This window comes from Lethenteron reissneri, chromosome 33 (assembly GCF_015708825.2).
Source record: "Lethenteron reissneri isolate LAM-NWPU_2019-01 chromosome 33, ASM1570882v1, whole genome shotgun sequence".
Classification (NCBI taxonomy): domain Eukaryota; kingdom Metazoa; phylum Chordata; class Hyperoartia; order Petromyzontiformes; family Petromyzontidae; genus Lethenteron; species Lethenteron reissneri.
In genome coordinates this window covers 5,751,879-5,771,069 of record NC_083811.1, presented here as the reverse complement: position 1 = coordinate 5,771,069, position 19,191 = coordinate 5,751,879, and the positions used below count along the sequence as shown (strand labels likewise).

Sequence of the window (19,191 nt, the reverse complement as noted above, 5' to 3'; positions counted from 1 at the left end):
CGTGCCAATTCCACACACACTGTTGATGAAGAGATCGTACATCGATACTCATACCTGTCAACCCATACGGGTTACCCGCGTTCTTGTACAGGGGAATTGAGTAAAAACAATGGGTTTGTCTATTTGTTTGTTTGTGATTCTCCCTTGTGGATGGGACTTTGAAGGATGAACTTTGAGATTTATAAGGGCACGGGATGACCAATACGGTTTCAATTGGTCTGTAATAAGGTAGCTAGCACTGATAAGGGGTTGAGAGGTATGGATACTGTATACATATTTTAAAAAGGGGGTGAATGCATTCACTGGTAGAACCTGTATGCTGACAAAATAATCGTTTCCGATATATGCCACGTGTCATTGCCAATGAATGTCACGGTGTTGCTGAACGCGTTTGGGTTGCCGTGATACGCAGTGTAACAACAATCCATTCAAAAAAACACGGGGGAATTGGTGAACAAACACACATTGATTGGACTGTTCACAACAGTGAGGTTGGCTTAGGCAGGGAATATACAGCGTCTTCGGTGAGAGGGTAGGAAAGACGCTGAACGGATGCGGCTGTTGACGCAATTTCGAAACAAGAAGTGAAAAGGAGCCACCAGAGACGCAGCTGCGATGATGAGACGCAAACTCATGAGCAGGAACGAGACGGGTCGCTCCGATGCAGGAGCGCTGTCGTGGCGAGAGGGGTTAGATCTAGAGCGTGGGGACGTGGGCAACTTTATCCCGCAGTGGGTAGAGTAGGAGCACGTGCGGCTTACGCCGGTAAGTCCGCACACGTGTGTACAAGTTCACCGTCGTCGTCAGCCAGTGTCTATCCACTGCTGGATGATCATCACCTCGACCACACGCCTTGTGGTGCTTATTTGGCCATACTTTGCCACGCTGGTAAGTTGCAGGGTTGGTGAAGCCGGGCAGCATTGGACGTTTAGTTGAAGTGTATAAACAATGGAATTGTACACAACTCTCCTCGGCTGTCCACAACACTTAAGCGGTCTGATGACAAACAACGTGATGCATGTACGCATGGTGGTTATCCATCCGACATATACACGGGTTCAACACTGCTTAACTGCCGAAACGACAAAAATATGTAACAACAACTACTACATTTGCTGGAGCACACAACAAGCTCAAAATAACCCACGCGACAAAATTAATGGCCAAGCGACAAACAGCACTGTTCAAGTTACAACAGATAAAACAATAGATTCAAACAGGAGTTCGTTCACACATTTTCTCGCATTGACCAAGGCTGTTTGAGCACTTCGATGGGGAGAGGCGATGGGCAGGGAAATTCCAAATCGTCGAGCAGTGAGTGCTCGGGAATTGAAACAACAACAATGAAAAGGGAATGACGACCTGCCAGATCTGGCTGGCTGAACACCAGCGCGTTTTAGAGACGCGGTTTTTAGAGCAGATCTGGTGGGTGGGAGGGTGCATTCCGGGTTATGGTATTTGGACATGGGTTTGACCACAGCGATTGCAAATCGCCAAGTCAAAAAAAAATGCCGGGACGCGAATTGGTCGGCCAAAGGGCGTTTTTTGTTCAGTGAGGACACCAAAAAAATCGCCTCCCCCCCCCGGTTTCCCCCAGTGCTGTGCGCTGTGCGGAGAAGTGCGGTTAACCTTGAGCTTACAACTCGACTCACAGAAGCTTGTCCTCTCAAACTGCTGACCACCACGACACCGAAGAGGTGAGTTTGACCATCATCGTCATGTCATGATCCATCAACTGCTGGATGAAGGGCTACCCGAGCCGTCCGGCATCTGGTCACGGGTGCAGCGATACAACGGGCTTCTTTCGAAATGGAAAGTGTGGTTAGCAAGATTTATGGTGTGCAGGGTGATCCAGATGTCTCGTGACCTCCCCCACTTAATTCTCTAAAACGTAATAATCGTTGCATGCCGATGGGTGCGAAAGCGGAAATGAATGCGCAAAGGGCAACAAAAATTAACCCGTAAAAACAAAGTTTTTCACTATAAATCCTTTATAGGCAGGCGTGGCATCGGGGCGGCTAGAGTCCTCTCGTCCTCTGGCTTGAGATGGCTGCCACCTATGGGTCAGATGATTGCATTGCACCATTAAGCAATTGGTAATTAAATATCATATTTTTGTCCTAAAAAGTGTAAAATTTTGGGAAATTTTTTTTCACGAACATTAATTGTCACGCACAACGAGTCTGTGTGGAAAATGTCAGCTCGATTGGATCACGGGAAGTGGGTTAAAAAACGACCGAAAGATTTGCACGGTCCTAAGCAAGCAAGCGAACTTAATATAAAGGATTTAAAAAGCCAGGGGTCAATTAATTGGGGAGGGGGGGGAGGTCCCAATACTTCTGGACAACCGTGTACATATCGAGGTAATAAAGCCATTCGATAGATCTCTGCGGAGGTTTGGTGGATGTCGCTGGTTTATTATCCGTGGGCACGCGTTGTTTGTTGGGTTACATGCCCCATGCTCTGTCTGGCACTGGTGACAGCGGCAGGTCAAGTAGTCAATGACATTGCTTCGATTAACACGACGGCCGCATCTGCCATGCACTTCGAAATGAAACAATCCACCAGCACAGCGACGTTGATGACTCATCCCCTCGCTGGCTGACATCTCAGACGCTTTATGAAACAACTCCCTCTTAGCAGCCGCGAATTGTATTCCTCTTATCCGATGATATTATCGCGGATAACATCATTGATTAATATCATTCATCTACTGCACGATTCCTGCTAGCTCATTTGTTTTGAGTCTCTTCTGCGCGTGTTCTGTGTGTGTCCTGCCCAAGCCCCGCACACATAAGGGAGACGTTTCTCTGTCTCTCTCCCGTCTCTCTGTCTTCCTCTGTGCAATTGTCGCGTGTCTGTGAGCGTCTTCCCCTGTTGATGCGTCTCCGTGAGTTTATTCTTGGAACTAGGGGAGCGGTGGTGTAGGGGTTAGCGCTACGAACCTGGCGACCCGGGTTCGATTACCGCTCACGGCGAACACCACCAGTGACGATTATTTGAACCGGTCCTGGGCCTCCCCTAGGTCGACTCAGCCTCAAATGAGTACCTGGTGTGGCGTGTAAACATCATCACTGGGGAGACGAAGGCGGCAGGGCGTGGTGTTGGCCACCGACCCCCTTGTGTGCCGTGCCGACCTTCATATGTGGTTACTCGCTAACAGCTCTTGCCGCAACAGTCTGTGCGGGCTGTACGGGAGATTCATAATAAAGTTTTTGGGTTAGATCACGTTATTTATAAATGTGTCGTAACCCTCTGCCACCCGACACGTTGACAAAAGACAACTAGTTCACTACTTTAGCCTGGCCAAGACGTGTCAAGTCCAAGACGTGTCCTGCCCAAACCACACTTTTATTAACAATTTTGGAATGTTCACATCACAAACGTGCTCCTCTTTCTCATTTTAATTTCATGTACTGTATTAATCACCCAATTCAACACGTATATTTCAGTTACAGTACATTTGTAAAAAAAAACTATTTTAAAGCTGTTTTCTTGATGGGATGAAAGGCCTTGTGTGTTGTGTTACCTCCTGAGTTGTAGACGTCTTCCTCCATCACCAGGCAGAATTTGTTCATCGTGAATTGTGTTAACTCCCACCACTGTACCTAATGTCCTCACTACATGGTAAAGTTTATTGCACAGCATATATCACGCGTGTGTGTATATATATACAATAATTGGAAATTGAAAAGTAGTCCGTTATATATTTTTTCCAGTTCTTAATTTTCAACAGTTTGTAACAAGGTAAATAAAAAATGCGCAGCCCTGCAATTTCCTGTTCACGTCACTGCTGGCGAAAGGGCCTCCCAACTTGTGTTTTGAGGGAGCTCTTTGTCCAGCTTCTAGAATCTGAATGGTCCTTTAGACCTCCTCGTTCACGCTGGCCAGGAATGTTGTAATGTAATGTGATGACCGCAATAGGCGAGACTGCTCTCTCATGCATGTGTTACTCTAACCCAGCGGGGAATTTAACAAATATATCATTCACTCTACTCCTGTCATACCATTTTACAGGAAGATACTTATACCGTCCTAAATTTCTTGCGTTTCGTCCGCATTTGAAATTATGTAACGATTTGTAATGTACATGTCAACATTCTTCACGCCCAATCTTCTAAGATCTCGGGAGGGTGAAAGCAGAAGTTGAGCCACGATTATTTCTCGGAGAGTTGACCACCGTGTACAGAGAGTGCATCGCATTCTCGTAGGCGTCTTCGTCTTCGAGGCTGTTGCTACACTTCGATTTAAAGCTTTCGTGACTGCAGGGATTCATCTTCTTGGTTCTTTCGGTAAAGTCACGTAGAAGGGAAGTAATAAAATAATAAAAATACAAATAAAACATAATAAAATAATTCTCACGACGTTTCGGCCACAACGCAAGTAGCCGTCCTAACCTGAGAATTATTTTATTATTTTTTATTTTTATTATTGTATTACTTCCCTTCTACGTGACTTTACCGAAATAACCAAGAAGATGTTGCTACACTGTGCAGGGCAGAGGAAAGTGCAGCAAAAAAAATGCATTGTTGTGCTGCACTTCCATGCTCCCACGTCTATTTCTCTCCACTTCCCCACGGCGTGGTTAGGCCCTCATCAATCCAATCCAAGGCAGCGGTAGACCCTGTATGGACTGCAGCAATATCGCCAGCGTGCGTGCGTGGATGGCGCACTCGGCGGCGATGCGTTTGATGGTTTGGGCTTCACCACAGTTGCAGTTTGGTGATTCTTTGATAGAGGCTGAATTTCTCACGACAACATTTTTCCTGGAATAAGTTGCACGTGTGGTAGCAGAACGCAGCCACATCGAGATGTGTACTGAATGTGGTGTGCCGGGTGCAGAATTGATGTCCGGATACACCCTGGATGAAATATGTGTACAGGGACTCCTCTACTTACGAACGAGCTAGGTTTCAGAAGTCTGTTCGTAAGTCGATTTGTTCGTAAGTCGAACTTTACTCCTGTCGATTCCAAACATGTTGTACGGCCTGTACACTAAACACGGGGAATGGCTTTGAAAGTGTTATCTCATTTAGTTGTAGATGCCTCTTGTTCTTCATGTTCTGCAGAAATAGATGCCACTGGTTATTCATGTTCTGCAGATGTAGATGCCACTGGTTCTTCATGTTCTGCAGATGCAGATGCCACTGGTTCTTCATGTTCTGCAGAAGTAGATGCCACTGGTTCTTTATCTTCTGCAGATGTAGATGCTAATTCCCTTTGATGCTCGTGTTTCCTCTCTACCCTCTTGAAAAACTTAGCAAGAGATGTCTGCATAGTTGTTCTCTTCTTCTTTTCATAAATTAACTTGTAATAAGCAAGAACATCGTAAACAGCTGGAACTGGACATTACCTACGATAATCACCCAGAAATGTCTGTCCGTCCCATGCGTGACGTCACTCCACGAGGCCCACCCCCCTGTGTGACGTCACTCCACATGAGTCCCACCCCCTCCCCTTCATTAATACTCATGAGTGGGTGGATTTTTACACGAACGCAGAGGCAGGTCGAGCTGAATTAAAAAATTTATTACAAAAAGTCGCTTCAAATATGATGTTTCTTTACAGAAAGTGACGGTAAAAAATGTTACGTTAAAGCATAACGACGCATAGAGATTAATTTTATTAAAGGTTAACGCAGATTAAAAACTAATTCGGTTATCTGAATGAAGCTAGCCTTTTTGCTTAAACGTCAGCTCTGGTCTATCCACTGCTGGATAAAGTCCGCACCCTACATCATAGCCATCTCTCAAGATCCTGCCGATGCCACAATCCATAACTTCTCTTCCGACATAGTTTTTTTTTTATCCGAGCTATGGACTTTTGTGAGGGTCAATGTTACGGTCACACAACTTGCTGCAAAATAATCATTAACTTTTTATGAGAATAAATTATGCTTCTATTAGATATTTGTAAAGGGCTGCTAAAAGATACTTTCCAATATATGTATTTTCTCTGTAGCTCCAAATTAATGGAGGGGGGGGGAGGTTGAAGGGGGGGGGGGGGTGAGATTATGACTTGTAACATTATAATTTTCATTTCAACCGGTGTTTTTATTCTAACGTCAATATAAATGAGAACTCAAATCATGCGCGCGTCCAGCATGAGATCAAGTGCTAACTCCCTCGTTTCGATTTAAAGCTTTCGTGACTGCAGGGATTCATCTTCTTGGTTCTTTCGGTAAAGTCACGTAGAATGGAAATAATAAAATAATAAAAATAAAACATTATAAAATAATTCTCACGACGTTTCGGCCACAACGCAAGCAGCTGTCCTCAGGTGGAGAACAGGTCTGTCGAGAAGACAGTCTGAATGACACACCCCAGGCTTGGAGCGACTATTTAAGCTGGGATGGAGGGGCGAAGAGCGCCTTGACAAAATAATTAGCATATCAAGAGGAATTTAACATATTTATTATAATTATTTAATGTTTTTTTCAAATTATTTTATTATTTCCATTCTACGTGACTTTACCGAAATAACCAAGAAGATGAACTCCCTCGTTGTTTGCAGATGGCTGCGGCTCCTCAGATCCCCGAGATTATCCGCATTAAACGGGACGGCGGTGTCCTGAAGGACGCGGACATCGAGTTCTTTGTTCAAGGAGTGGCGAAGGGAACCATACAGGACAGCCAAATCGGTATGTGAGCAGAGTCGCCACTCGTGCATGGTGGCGGTGACGTGTGTACATGCGGTAGAACCCCTGTTAACGACTAATCGCTTAACGACTAATCGCTTAACGGGCCTCCATGGATCCCAATGTGTAGTGTATAGTGTAGTGTATTGTAGTGTATAGTAGTGTAGAGTGGAACTCCTCTAAACGAGCACAAAATCGCTTAACGACCGGTTTCTTGGAACCAATTACCGTCACTAAAAGCGGTTCTGGTGTATGTTTGTTGAACTTCTTTCGTACCCATAATAAACGTGTTTGGGGTTAGATCGCGTAAATATAAATGTGTCACGAACCCACCACCACCCGATCACCACTACCCAACGCAGCCAATAAGCAAGGTTTGTCACGTAAAGAAGACGTGCCAATTAGTCACGACTGCAGCAAGTCGCCGCGTTGGAGAGTAGACCCACAGCACTTACAACTTGAGCAACGACGTTTCGCTGGTGGTCACAGCAATCGGGTGATTCTGGAAAATCGCCTGATGAAGGTGGTTGTAGTTGATACTGCGGGTGCATTAACCAGAGGATCACACCGTCTGCTTCGCAGTGGATGTTAAAATATCCCATGATGTTATTTTAAAAAGAGTAGACCATGCGTGCCGGCACCATGGTCAAAATTTGCTACGTTTAAAAAATAATGACCTGCAAATTACTTAATTGGGTAAACCGACATTGCGACACCATCACCTGCTGGCAGACTTTGCCCATCTGTAAAACATGGCACCTTGTGCGATCTCGTCTCATAACTACTACGGCTGTGAACACCAACTGTGCCGAATTACTATCACAGTATTTGAGTGTGTAAATATCACGTAGAAGGGAAATAATAAAATTATAAAAATAAAACATAATAAAATAATTCTCACGACGTTTCGGCCACAACGCAAGCGGCCGTCCTCAGGTGAAGAACAGGGCTGTCGGGAAGACAGAGTCTGAATGAAACACCCCAGGCTTGGAGCGTATATTTAAATATACGCGTTGTGGCCGAAACGTCGTGAGAATTATTTTATTATGTTTTATTTTTATTATTTTATTATTTCCCTTCTACGTGACTTTACCGAAAGAACCAAGAAGATGAATCCCTGCAATCACGAAAGCTTTAAATCGAAATATGTAAATATCATTTTGTGGCCGGCAAAAAACGGCACAAATTGTCCGTCCTCTTTTTCCGCGCGCAGGAGCAATGCTCATGGCGATACGGCTGCAAGGGATGAACGCAAGTGAGACCGCGGTGCTGACGCGTGCAATGCTGAGCTCAGGAGAACGCCTGCCGTGGCCCAAGGAGTGGCACGGGCTGGTGGTGGACAAACATTCCACCGGTGGGGTCGGTGACAAAGTGAGCCTTTCCCTCGCGCCGGCGCTCGCCGCCTGCGGATGCAAGGTTTGCGCAGTCACTTTCACGTGTCCTCGTGTGTGCCGCTCTGTGCGTTAACCTTTTTACCCATTCCGAGACGTCTGCAAGTTGTAGGGTGGGTGTCCCGTTCGCCTCTGAATCTCGGAACGCGCGAGCCGCTCGGCGTTAATTTTATTTAGAGAGGCATTGCGGCGCCCTTTTTAAAGACATTGTACTCACCGCAAAGAACTGTAGCGACATGACCGCACTCTATGATAGCTGACGCCAAATTGTGCCACACGCACCCCGGCATGGCCTTGTGGGAGCCTCAGTACAGATGAAGTAATTTTAATTTGTTTTTCTTTCGGTTTCGTTTTGACGACGTACACATAAATTATCGGAAGAAAAACTGATGACGTACACATACACGTACATCATCAGAAATGGAAAAGGGTTAAGCGGACCATGTCTAAGGTCACATTTTTACAAAGTGGTGTCTCTGCTCGTTACTATTCAGCAAAGTAGGACTATCTCGGTATGTTAAAAGAATAGTGTAATAAACAAAACATTATCATATACAGCCCTTTATCAATCCCAGAACGAATTCAGATATCCCTCACCCGTTATATCAGCAGAGTGTGGGAACCACTGCGCCACCACTCCCACCCTTTATTTTATACTTTGTGTCACACGTCTTTAGTATTCCTAAGTACGTAACTTTATAAAATGCAACAATTACTTTGTGCCATGAATTGCATATTTGACACCCAGTGTACAGTAACATAAAGTCCCACTGACCGTGCTTTGCGGGGATGTTTAAAACTCGCTCATCGCACTCTACCTGGGATGCCGCGCTAACAGGTGCCGATGATCAGCGGGCGAGGGCTGGCCCACACGGGGGGCACGCTTGACAAGCTCGAGTCCATCCCAGGGTTCTGTGTGCAGCAGAGTCAGCAACAGGTGAATGTGACCACGGCAGAGGCCCTGTGCAAGTGATTGGGGCGCCGCGGTGGCTGGGAGATGTTAACTTCCTTGCCTGGCATGCAGGAGGTCGTGATTTCGATCCCGACCCTGACGCCTGCTGTATATTTGGAGTTTGCATGTTCTCCCCGTGGTCGCGTGGATTTTGCTCTGGGTCCTCCCGTTTTCCCCTCCACATTTAGAAACACGCTTCGAGAGTATTTGGTTGCTATACAATTCCACATAATAAGTCACTTAATTGAGCTATCATTTGTGGCCAAATCGCTTCCGAAAAAGAGCTATATAGCTCAGAGGGCCTTACCTGGTGAAAAAAGGATATATATGTAACATTGAGCTGAAATCTAAAGGGGCAGCCCTGCGATTATTTGTTTTGCTCACACCAACTGCTGGTGGAAAAGCCTGGATGAGTGTGAGCGCTAGAGGGTGTTTGGTCTACTTTTCCACGATGGCCGGATGCCTCGGAAGAGGTGAAAGTACCCACACTCGTTCCCACCAAACACAACCTGCTGATCAACGAAACCATATTGTACCTATTTACACTGCTGGCTGAACAAAGGTTTCCATTGTTGAAGCTTCTGCGGCTGGAGAATTAACTGAACCAGTGACCTCTGGCTCTACAAGCCCAGTGTGCTAACCACCACACTTGTTGAACATGAGCTACTGCTACATAAGCTTTTTATATTTGCTAGATTAAAAGTGTCGTCATGACACACAGCATGTTTTTGTCTTTAGTCTTCCACGCGCATGCAATAATACGAGTGAAATGGGAACTCAGAGTGGTTTCATGTTGCACAGTTGTGTCGAAACCGATTCTGGCACTGCACGCAATCTAGATTGAAAACTCATTTCTTTAGAACTGCTGTTTGTGTTTAGTTTTGTTGTCTTTCCCCCCCGCACCTCCGATTAGCACGGTTGGCTATGTACAGTGCGAAAGAAGTTCAACATACGTGCGTAAATACGCAATGCCTGCTAAACCAAAAACGGATTGCATATTTGGCAAGACGGCTTTTGAAAATAACCACGCAGCATGTACAGTATAAATGAAAACGTTGTTGAATAAAGCATGATCAATTGAATAAACACTTGATGTGTAGTTCTGTGGGTGTTATCTTCCTCGCCATAACTTGACATTTGTCTTGGTTTGGTTTATTTTGGCACAGTTAACCCCATGAGGCAATACATGCTCATTTTCGATGGGGATTTCGTTGCACAGTTGAAATCTGATTGCAATCTGGTTACAACCAAACAACCCAAAAACAACTGTACATGGTCAACTTTCGAAATGGCAAGGTCATGCATCAACAACCAGCAGAAAAAATAGAAGGCCCGTAGGAGCGCATCACATACACAAAGTATTGGGTGCCAAGCAGCACCCAGATAGTTAAGATTGTAAAATAAATATTGTATAACTTACCCGGATGTTATGCAAACTTATTCTGTGGAAACTACAGAAGAATACTTCATTTTGTGTGTATCTTGATCCACGTAGTAGCACAATTGAGCTACAATGGTGATAACATACAATATTTGAATAACATATTAAAGGTTAATTGTAGGATCATCTGTTGTTTTCTTAAAATTCTTCTAGTTAATGACTTAACGAGGCCCCCTGAGCTTACTACATTGTTATAAATATCATTTATTTAAAAAAACATTTCCATCACTTCCAGTAATGGCAACAATTGTACTGCAATTATTACTTTCAAAATTCTTTGCAAACCTCTGCACATTGTTTTCATGGAACATTTTCTGGCCTCATTGACTCTAGATTCTGCGTATCTTGGAGACGGTGGGCTGCTGCATTGTGGGGCAGACAGAGAGTCTGGTTCCTGCAGACAGAATACTCTACGGGATCCGTGATGTGACGTCGACAGTGGACAGCATCCCGCTAGTGACCGGTATCGAACATCAATCACAACAACAATGCACATGCATTCTTATTCTACCAGAAACTGAGAAACGGTATGCTTTCATTGTGTCAACTAATACTCCTGTCCCTGCCGTCTGTAGGGTCTATCATTTCTAAAAAGGCATGCGAGAACCTATCTGCCTTAGTCCTGGATGTGAAATTTGGAAAAGCTGCTTTCTACAAGAGTGAAGCTTCCGCTCGGGAACTTGCCATATCAATGGTACCGACGCCACACAAACAGCAAATAAATTGCATTTATTACCTGTTTTGATATTTATTACCTTCCAATTTAAATGTAGACAACAGGATTTATAAAAAAAATAATGAGTAGTGTACAATAAACTACTTGAATTACATTAAAGTGGCTTGTGTCAGAAGGAAATACTTGATGTAGATCAGTGCCGGATTATCCTGGGAGCAAAAGCAGCACTTTCAAGGGCCCCGCGCTAAATGCTTTCAAGCTATCAATTCCGGTTCAGTGATTCTGCACTTGCTCTATGACTATAGTACTATACTACCTTCAACTTTTATGAACGACTAGGTGTTTAAGGTTAGCGATTTGGCGTATTATCTGGCTGTATAGCAAATAAAAAAAATACAATGACTTTACTAATCAAGTAAAAAAAATTGTGTTTTTTATATTTACGTGTTTTTATTTAGGGCCCCTTTATATCATATGCTACAGGCCCCTCGCTAGCTTAATCCGGCACTGATGTAGATTATTCATTGCCATTGTCTTATCTATTATACGAGTGGTTTATCCGTATATATATGATGGCCAGATAACTCCTCATAGGCTGCTCCACTATGTATGTATAGTGAACTTCTTTTTCACCTTACATAGCCAACCGCGTTGTGTAAATATGTAGCGCATATGAACGAGGTCGAAATGACTCAATTGGACTTTTGACCTGATCATTTTGCTTATTGGCCCTAGCACTGCTTATCCACTCTATCATTAACAATATAAATGTGCGTGACTGCCCGATTTCCTAAGCATACACTGGATAGCCACGCACCATTGGGGGGAGCATTGTGTGCATGGAACAACTGAAACCGAAGGGGTTTCCTACGAGTATTGAACAGTCAAGTTCAAGTTAATTTATTAGGTATAGCCCTGTGAGCCATTCGGCTCTTGAATCGGGTGCAACCGCAACAAAAAAAAAACATGAACAAAAAACATCTTGAAGTGACTATGTGACTGAGTGCAAACAGAAAATCCAAGAAAAGACAGCACAATATTGCAGAAAAAGCACCGTACAGACGTTATTCAACATCACCCTTTGTCAATGGTGAAGATTCATATGGACTTGTCATATTTGGATAACATTTGTCAGCACTATGTAAGGGCCTATCAAATTTGACCGTCTCGTCATTTTTATCTGCAGCTGGTCATTCACTGCAGTTCAGTTAATATAGTATCAAATATTTGCTAATGAATAGAAATTTATGGCAAGCATGATAATGGGTAATTTGACATACAGAATGTTTGCAGTCATCCGTCGTAGGTATGTAACAATTTACCCACTCAAGTGTTTTGATCAAAACTAACAACTTACTTTTGGTGAGGTTGTTACTATTTGCACCACTAACAATCCACTTTGAAATATGATCTCGCCAGTTTCTTATCTGTTTATATGATGCTTTTGGCTGGCTATCGAGCAAAGACGGTCACTGAATCACGCGCTTTCAGACGCACTTCTTCCTTCCGATATTCAGAAGCCACTGGAGCTATGCACTTTTAAATCTAGATTTAAAACTCATTTCCCGAGAACATCTTTTTGTATCTCGTTTGTTGTCCTTCCCCCAACACCTCCGATTAGCACGGTTGGCTACGTACGGTGCGAAATAAATTCAACATGCATACATAAAGCAATACATTTCTATCCCAATCACAGGTCGATGTGGGAACACAATGTGGTATTCGCACAATTGCCGTGCTGAGTAAGATGGACAATCCCATTGGACTCCGGGTTGGCAATTCCCTGGAGGTGATGGAGTCTGTAGAATGCATGCAGGGCAAAGGTCCAGCTGATTTGGTACAACTGGTCACCAAGCAAGGTGAGAGCGCCCAACATCCTCCTGATTTATTTATAGCATATTCACAATCTTGAGCTGTCTTCTTCTTGGTTCTTTCGGTAAAGTCACATAGAATGGAAATAATAAAATAATAAAATAATAAAAATAAAACATAATAAAATAATATAATATCATTATTAAAATAATAAAAATACAACATAATAAAATAATATAATATCATTATTTTATTGTGTTTTATTTTTATTATTTTATTATTTCCATTCTACGTGACTTTACCGAAAGAACCAAGAAGATGAATCCCTGCAGTCACAAAAGCTTTAAGTCGAAAATTAAAAATCTTGAGCTGCTCATATTACTTGCCTGCTTGCAATGTTAACAGCGTTTGGTTGTGGTTAGGCAGTAAGCACTATCACTTGAGTTTTTATGGCATGTATCTGACTGAACACTGTGGACTGGGCTCTATTGTATTCGTATTGGATACTCTTCCTATTTGTTTCACTATCGAAAAATAACCAGATAACGGAACTGAGAAAAAGGGGAAAAGCTCCTGGACCAGATGGAAAAACTGTGAATATCATTTACAAAACATGACAAAATTACATAACGCAATTATCAGACCTGTTTACTAAACATCAACGTAGAAATGATTTACCTCCATCAAGGAATGATGCCTCAATAATTTATTTGCTATACTCTTTGGTTCTTTCGGTAAAGTCACGTAGGTATAAAATAAAGTTAAATAAATCACGACGTTTCTATTGCAACACAAGCAATCATCATCAGATTAAATTTATATTATTTTATACCTACGTAACTTTACCGAAAGAACCAAAGAGTATGGATCCTTGCAGTCACGAAAACTTCAAATCTAAATTTATTTGGTCCTGTGAGTTTGATCATTGCCTCCCTGCAATGTCAGCTGTAACTGCTGCCCCCATTACCGACAGTCTTGGGCTGTGGACGTCCTTGCAGAATAGCTGCTTCAAGTTCATTTATTTCATCAAGTTCATGTATTAGGTATAGCCCTGTGAGCCATTCGGCTCTTGACTCGGGTGCAACCGCAACAAACAAAAAACAAAAACATGAAAAAAAAACATCTTAAAGTGACTATGTGACTGAGTGCTTGGCTCAATAGTCCTCACCACCAGCCGACATAACGTCTGAGTCTTTATATAAAAAGTAAAAAAAAAGCAGGAGACAACCGACTTAAGAACTTCATGGAAGAGATGGGAATAGGCTCGATAAGGGGTCGTCCATAAATGACGTCACGCATCTGGGGGGGGTCAGACATTTGTGATGTGTGACGAGGTGGGGGGGTGAGAAATGTGACGTCACATCAAAATGCACAACTTTAAATAAATATAGACAACACGTTCTACTTAATTAAATACACTTTTTAATATTTTTTTCTCCTACAACATCAGAGTGCAGCGCCACATTACATACGCACTACAATAACAATAGTTTAAAGCGATTTGAAGCATGTTTGGTATATTTTTTTGGGGGGGGGGGACAGAGCTTTGTGACGTCATATTTGAGGGGGGGGGGGGTCTGACTTTTTGTGATGCCGTGTGACGAGGGGGGGGGGTCAAAAATTGTCCAAAATTGCGTGACGTCATTTATGGACGGCCCCCTTTGTTGCGCTGGACAGGTGGCGTGCTGCTGAACGCAATCGGCAAGGTGGGATCGGCTGAAGAGGGCGAGGAACGGATAAGGAGCGTGCTGCTGGATGGCTCTGCCTTGGCCAAGTTCGAGGCGATGTTGACGGCGCAGGGTGTCGAGGCAGGCGTCGCTCGCAGGCTTTGCAGGGATTCTGATTTTTCTGGGACAATGAAGCCAGCCAAGTTCTCCACGGATTTGTCGGTGGATCAAGATGGTAAAACGAAATGTTGTATTCTGTTCCACTACACCACGCGGGCCTAGGGGGTTATTTAGCCAAGCTCCGCCGTGCTCATCAGAGTGGGTTGTAGAAAGCAGGGAGCGTACGTGGATGTTGCTGCGCTATCCTCTACTGCCCACAAAATAGCCACACAGCAGCCTGCAACCTCTCGATGATGCACGGTGACCGCTCATCCAAACACTATGCAGGCTAAAACCCAACTTCGCTTGAAAAGATCTGGCGAAATTGGGCACATCCTGGGTGGTTTGGCCATGAGCTTGATCTAATAATTAGCTTTATCTAATAATAAGCTTCATCTAATAATAAGCTTGATCTAATAATAAGCTTTATCTAATAATAAACTTTATCTAATAATAAGCTTGATCTCATTTTATTGTGTTACGACTACCAAGAAAATAGGCAAGTTTAGCGAAGTGCACAATCACAAAGTGATGTTTCAACACCCATGTTATGTTAGTTGGCTCGCGTAAATATATAAATGTGTCGTTAAACCCGTCACCACCGGACACTGGAAATTTACTAAGGTTCGTCACGTAAACCTTGTGCCTGTGTTCGTAAATAAAACATGCCAATTCGTTACTAGTACGGCACACTGGTGTGTTGGAGAGCAAAGCCACAACATTTACAATCTGAATACAACGTTTCAGCAGTAATTACAACTAGCTTCATCAGGCGACAGCCAGTAACGAATTGGCATGTTCTGTTTACGTGACAAACCTTGCTAATTGGCTGTGTCGGGTGGTGGCGGGTTTAAGGACACATTTATATATTCACGCGATCGAACCCAAAAAAACTCTAATATGGACGATATTGGTCGCGAATGGCTACGTGTTAAACTCATGTTAATGCTCGTTGATGGAGGCCGTCATCAACATGCACTGTTGACTGGTGTGTCACTCTGCCCCATATAAAGACAGAATTATACTGGTAGGAACCACCTGGTTCCACCAGCCCACAGGGGATTATTGTGTCCGTCCGTCATACATCCAAAAATGGGAAGAGTGGGGCTGGGTGGAGAGGGGAGGCTGGGGAGGGGCTGGGTGGGGAGAGTGGGGAGGGGCTGGGTGGGGAGGGGAGGGTGGGGAGGGGCTGGGTGGGGAGGGTGGGGCTGGGTGGGGGGTGGGAGGGGTGGGGCTGGGTGGGGAGGGGCTGGTCACCCCGTGGTGCACTTATAAAACTCAACGTTTAACCTACTCACGCCGGCTTGTGCCCGCCCTCATAGTCGGCCATATTTGCGGAATACACCACGCCGCTGTTGACCCTGGCCATTGACCGAGCAACCCAACGTTCCTACCAGCTCCCTCCGCAGGAATGTGTTTACCTATGAAAATGTACACTGCATTTTTTTCCCCTCTTCCCAGCAGTCTCGAGTGAATTTACTGTCACAGTATCAGAATCAGAATCGTTGTTTATACTGGACGAATCCGATGAGCTCTGAAGATATTTTTCATCGATGTCCAGTCGGGGGCGGGTCAGAAAGTAAATTGAGTCGACGGCTGGCTCGAGAAACCAGGTTTAGCATGCGTCCTAAAACCCTAGTTCTACTCAGAGCAGCTGTCGCGACATGCTCCGTTCCCTTGTAATTTAAACGAAAAGCAAAGCTCCCACAATGGGACAAGTGGCACGGTAATGACCAGCAACTCAGTATCTTGAACTTTCACTTCCCACCTGAAGACGATTGCTTGTGTTGCGATCGAAACGTCGTGATCTATAAATTTTTTATTTACGTGATTTGACCGAAAGACCCAAGAGTGTTTATAGTACAGATGTTATTAAACCACAATTAAGTGAAAGATATAATGAATAAACTCTTTGAAGTTAAAGAAAATCTAAACGATTGAAAGGCCAAATATAAACCCAATTCAAATTAAGGACGACCTACAGACGAGGTGGACAAAGCGTAGAGGTGGTGTAATAATAATCGTTGTTTTTACCTCACAATATTGAGAAGGATTTTTCCTTCTCTCAGCCACAACAGAGGGCTCTTGTTAAAATCTTTCAAGAGTGTCACAAATTGCTTGCCGGTGAAAACAACTAAAATGGATGTTTTTTCTTCTTCTTCCTCCTCCTTCCAGGGTTTGTCCAGTCGATAGATGCAATGGCCTTGGCCATAGTTTTGCAGAAGCTGGGAATGGGACGTAGTCAGGTGGGCGACCCGGTAAACCACAGCGTCGGCGTCCAGATCCTCGCTCCCGTGGGACACCGCCTCTCCCGAGGTGACACCGCCCGCGTGCCCACGCATGCCGGCCTCCGGGCCCTGGTTCTTATCACGTGACGTTTTAACAAGTGTTAAACTTTTTTTAAATCCTTTATATTAAGTTCGCTTGCTTGCTTGCTTGCGTGCTTGCGTGCTTGCTTGCTTGCGACCGTGCAAATCTTTCGGTCGTTTTTTAACCCACTTCCCGTGATCCAATCGAGCTGACATTTTGCACACAGACTCGTTGTGCGAGACAATTAATGTTCGTGAAAATTTTTTTCCCAAAATTTTACACTGTTTAGGGAAAACAAATTAAATATTTAATTACCAATTGCTTAATACTGGCAGACAATCATCTGACCCATAGGTGGCAGCCATCTCAAGCCAGAGGACGAGAGGACTCTAGCCGCCACGCAAATAAAGGATTTATAGTGAAAAACTTTGTTTTTACGGGTTATACTTATTTTTATTGCTCACCACTGATGTAAGCCAAACTCAGGTCGCCGGGTTCATAGTGTTCAATTACAAATAAGGGAATGGTCGAACGACAACGACCGCACAATAAAATATGCGATGGTCGTCGTTTGAACACAATCTGTGCATCATGCATTTGACGAAAGCTCATGCCGCCTCGCCCCGTGTTCCAGATGAGAAGTGGATTCGTGTGTTTCACGAGGAGGCGGAGCTTGCGGGCGAGCACGTTGCTGCTCTGCAGGAGTCACTGGACATCGGACCCGTCCCTTGTGCTCCTATCACACTCGTCACTGACATCATTACAGCATCGTCATGAGGCTGAGAGCAGGTGGCAGGAGGTGGTCTTGCTTAGCTGGGTCTATATTCATCTTCTTGGTTCTTTCGGTAAAGTCACATAGAATGGAAATAATAAAATAATAAAAATAAAACATAATAAAATTATTCTCACGACGTTTCGGCCACAACGCAAGCAGCCGTCCTCAGGCGGAGAGCAAGTCTGTCGAGTAGACAGAGTCTATGATGTTTTATTTTTATTATTTTGTTATTTCCATTCTACGTGACTTTACCGAAAGAACCAAGAAGATGAATCCCTGTAGTCACGAAAGCTTTAAATCGAAATTTGGGTCTATATTGTTTAGCTATGCAGCCTATGGCATTAAATATGGCTTTGAACTAGTTTTTCTAAAACTATGCCCTTTATATACAGTTGGAGAAGCACAGGGGATGCCTGGGGCAGTGCAGATCTCACTTGCCACTGATGTTAACCGTGGCTTGGAATGGAACGTAAGTCACCATGTTCATAGAGCAGTTCATTAACCCACAGTGTGCTACCACTCCACTCCCAGTAAGTTTGTATTACTGTCTAATGTACTGGACAATCTTATTGACATACCTCAGAGTGGTCAAGGTAGAGTTGAACGATTGTAAAGTCACAGGTGACATGTGTATATGGTTTATATGGGTGGTACAAGCATTGCAGCAGCAGATGATGATGTATAAACACTGCATTGAGCTAAAAATTAACTTTCACCACACATTACCGCAGGCATCTTCAGAGCAGATTCTTCAGAGAAGATGCCCGCAGGAGTGCGTAGTGAAAGCTCGAGAGATGTAATGTTTGACATGCAGCAGCTCAACGTGGAAGAACACAACACTTTGATTATGAGTGACTGTGAAAATCTACGTGCTAATCATACAACATGTTAATCATTTAATACTGCCATGGGCGGTGGTCTCACCACACCTACATTTACAATGAGATTCCACTGCCAACAATGATTCCCTTTTACGAGGTATGATCGAATATATGTGACAGTGAAATAAAGCTGTAACTTATAACGTGAATGACGTTGTTGTGTATTTACCACGTAAGGAAGACACTTCAAGAGTAACCTTGCATTGTCGATGTGACATGCTCGTCAACAATATTGTTCTAAAAAAAAAGTTAACTTCGCCCTTCCACTTGAATGTTCAAAAGTGGGATGTGGGCCTGTCCGTAAAAGCTCTAATGGATGCAACAGTTTGTGCAAATTGCTCTTGGTCAGGTTCAAGAGCACAACACTTTTACACTCAAGAGAAAATGATTGAGTGAATTAACAACAGTAGATGATAGTGGTTGAAAACATGAGACGAACATATATACCAAGTACATACACTTATAAGAACCACATTAAATATGCAACATT

General features: G+C 43.8%; 1 protein-coding gene across 1 annotated transcript; it reads left to right on the top strand.

Moving 5' to 3' along the window:
* The first annotated feature begins 789 nt into the window (after positions 1-789).
* Positions 790-18,850, top strand: TYMP (thymidine phosphorylase). The gene is made up of 11 exons (XM_061564426.1): positions 790-888; positions 1,598-1,697; positions 6,514-6,640; positions 7,851-8,053; positions 8,867-8,965; positions 10,755-10,884; positions 10,997-11,115; positions 12,794-12,956; positions 14,587-14,811; positions 16,911-17,051; positions 17,680-18,850. The coding sequence occupies exons 3-11, from the start codon at positions 6,514-6,516 to the stop codon at positions 17,820-17,822; spliced, it is 1,350 nt and encodes a 449-aa protein (XP_061420410.1). The 5' UTR covers positions 790-888; positions 1,598-1,697; the 3' UTR covers positions 17,823-18,850.
* Positions 18,851-19,191: the final 341 nt, after the last annotated feature.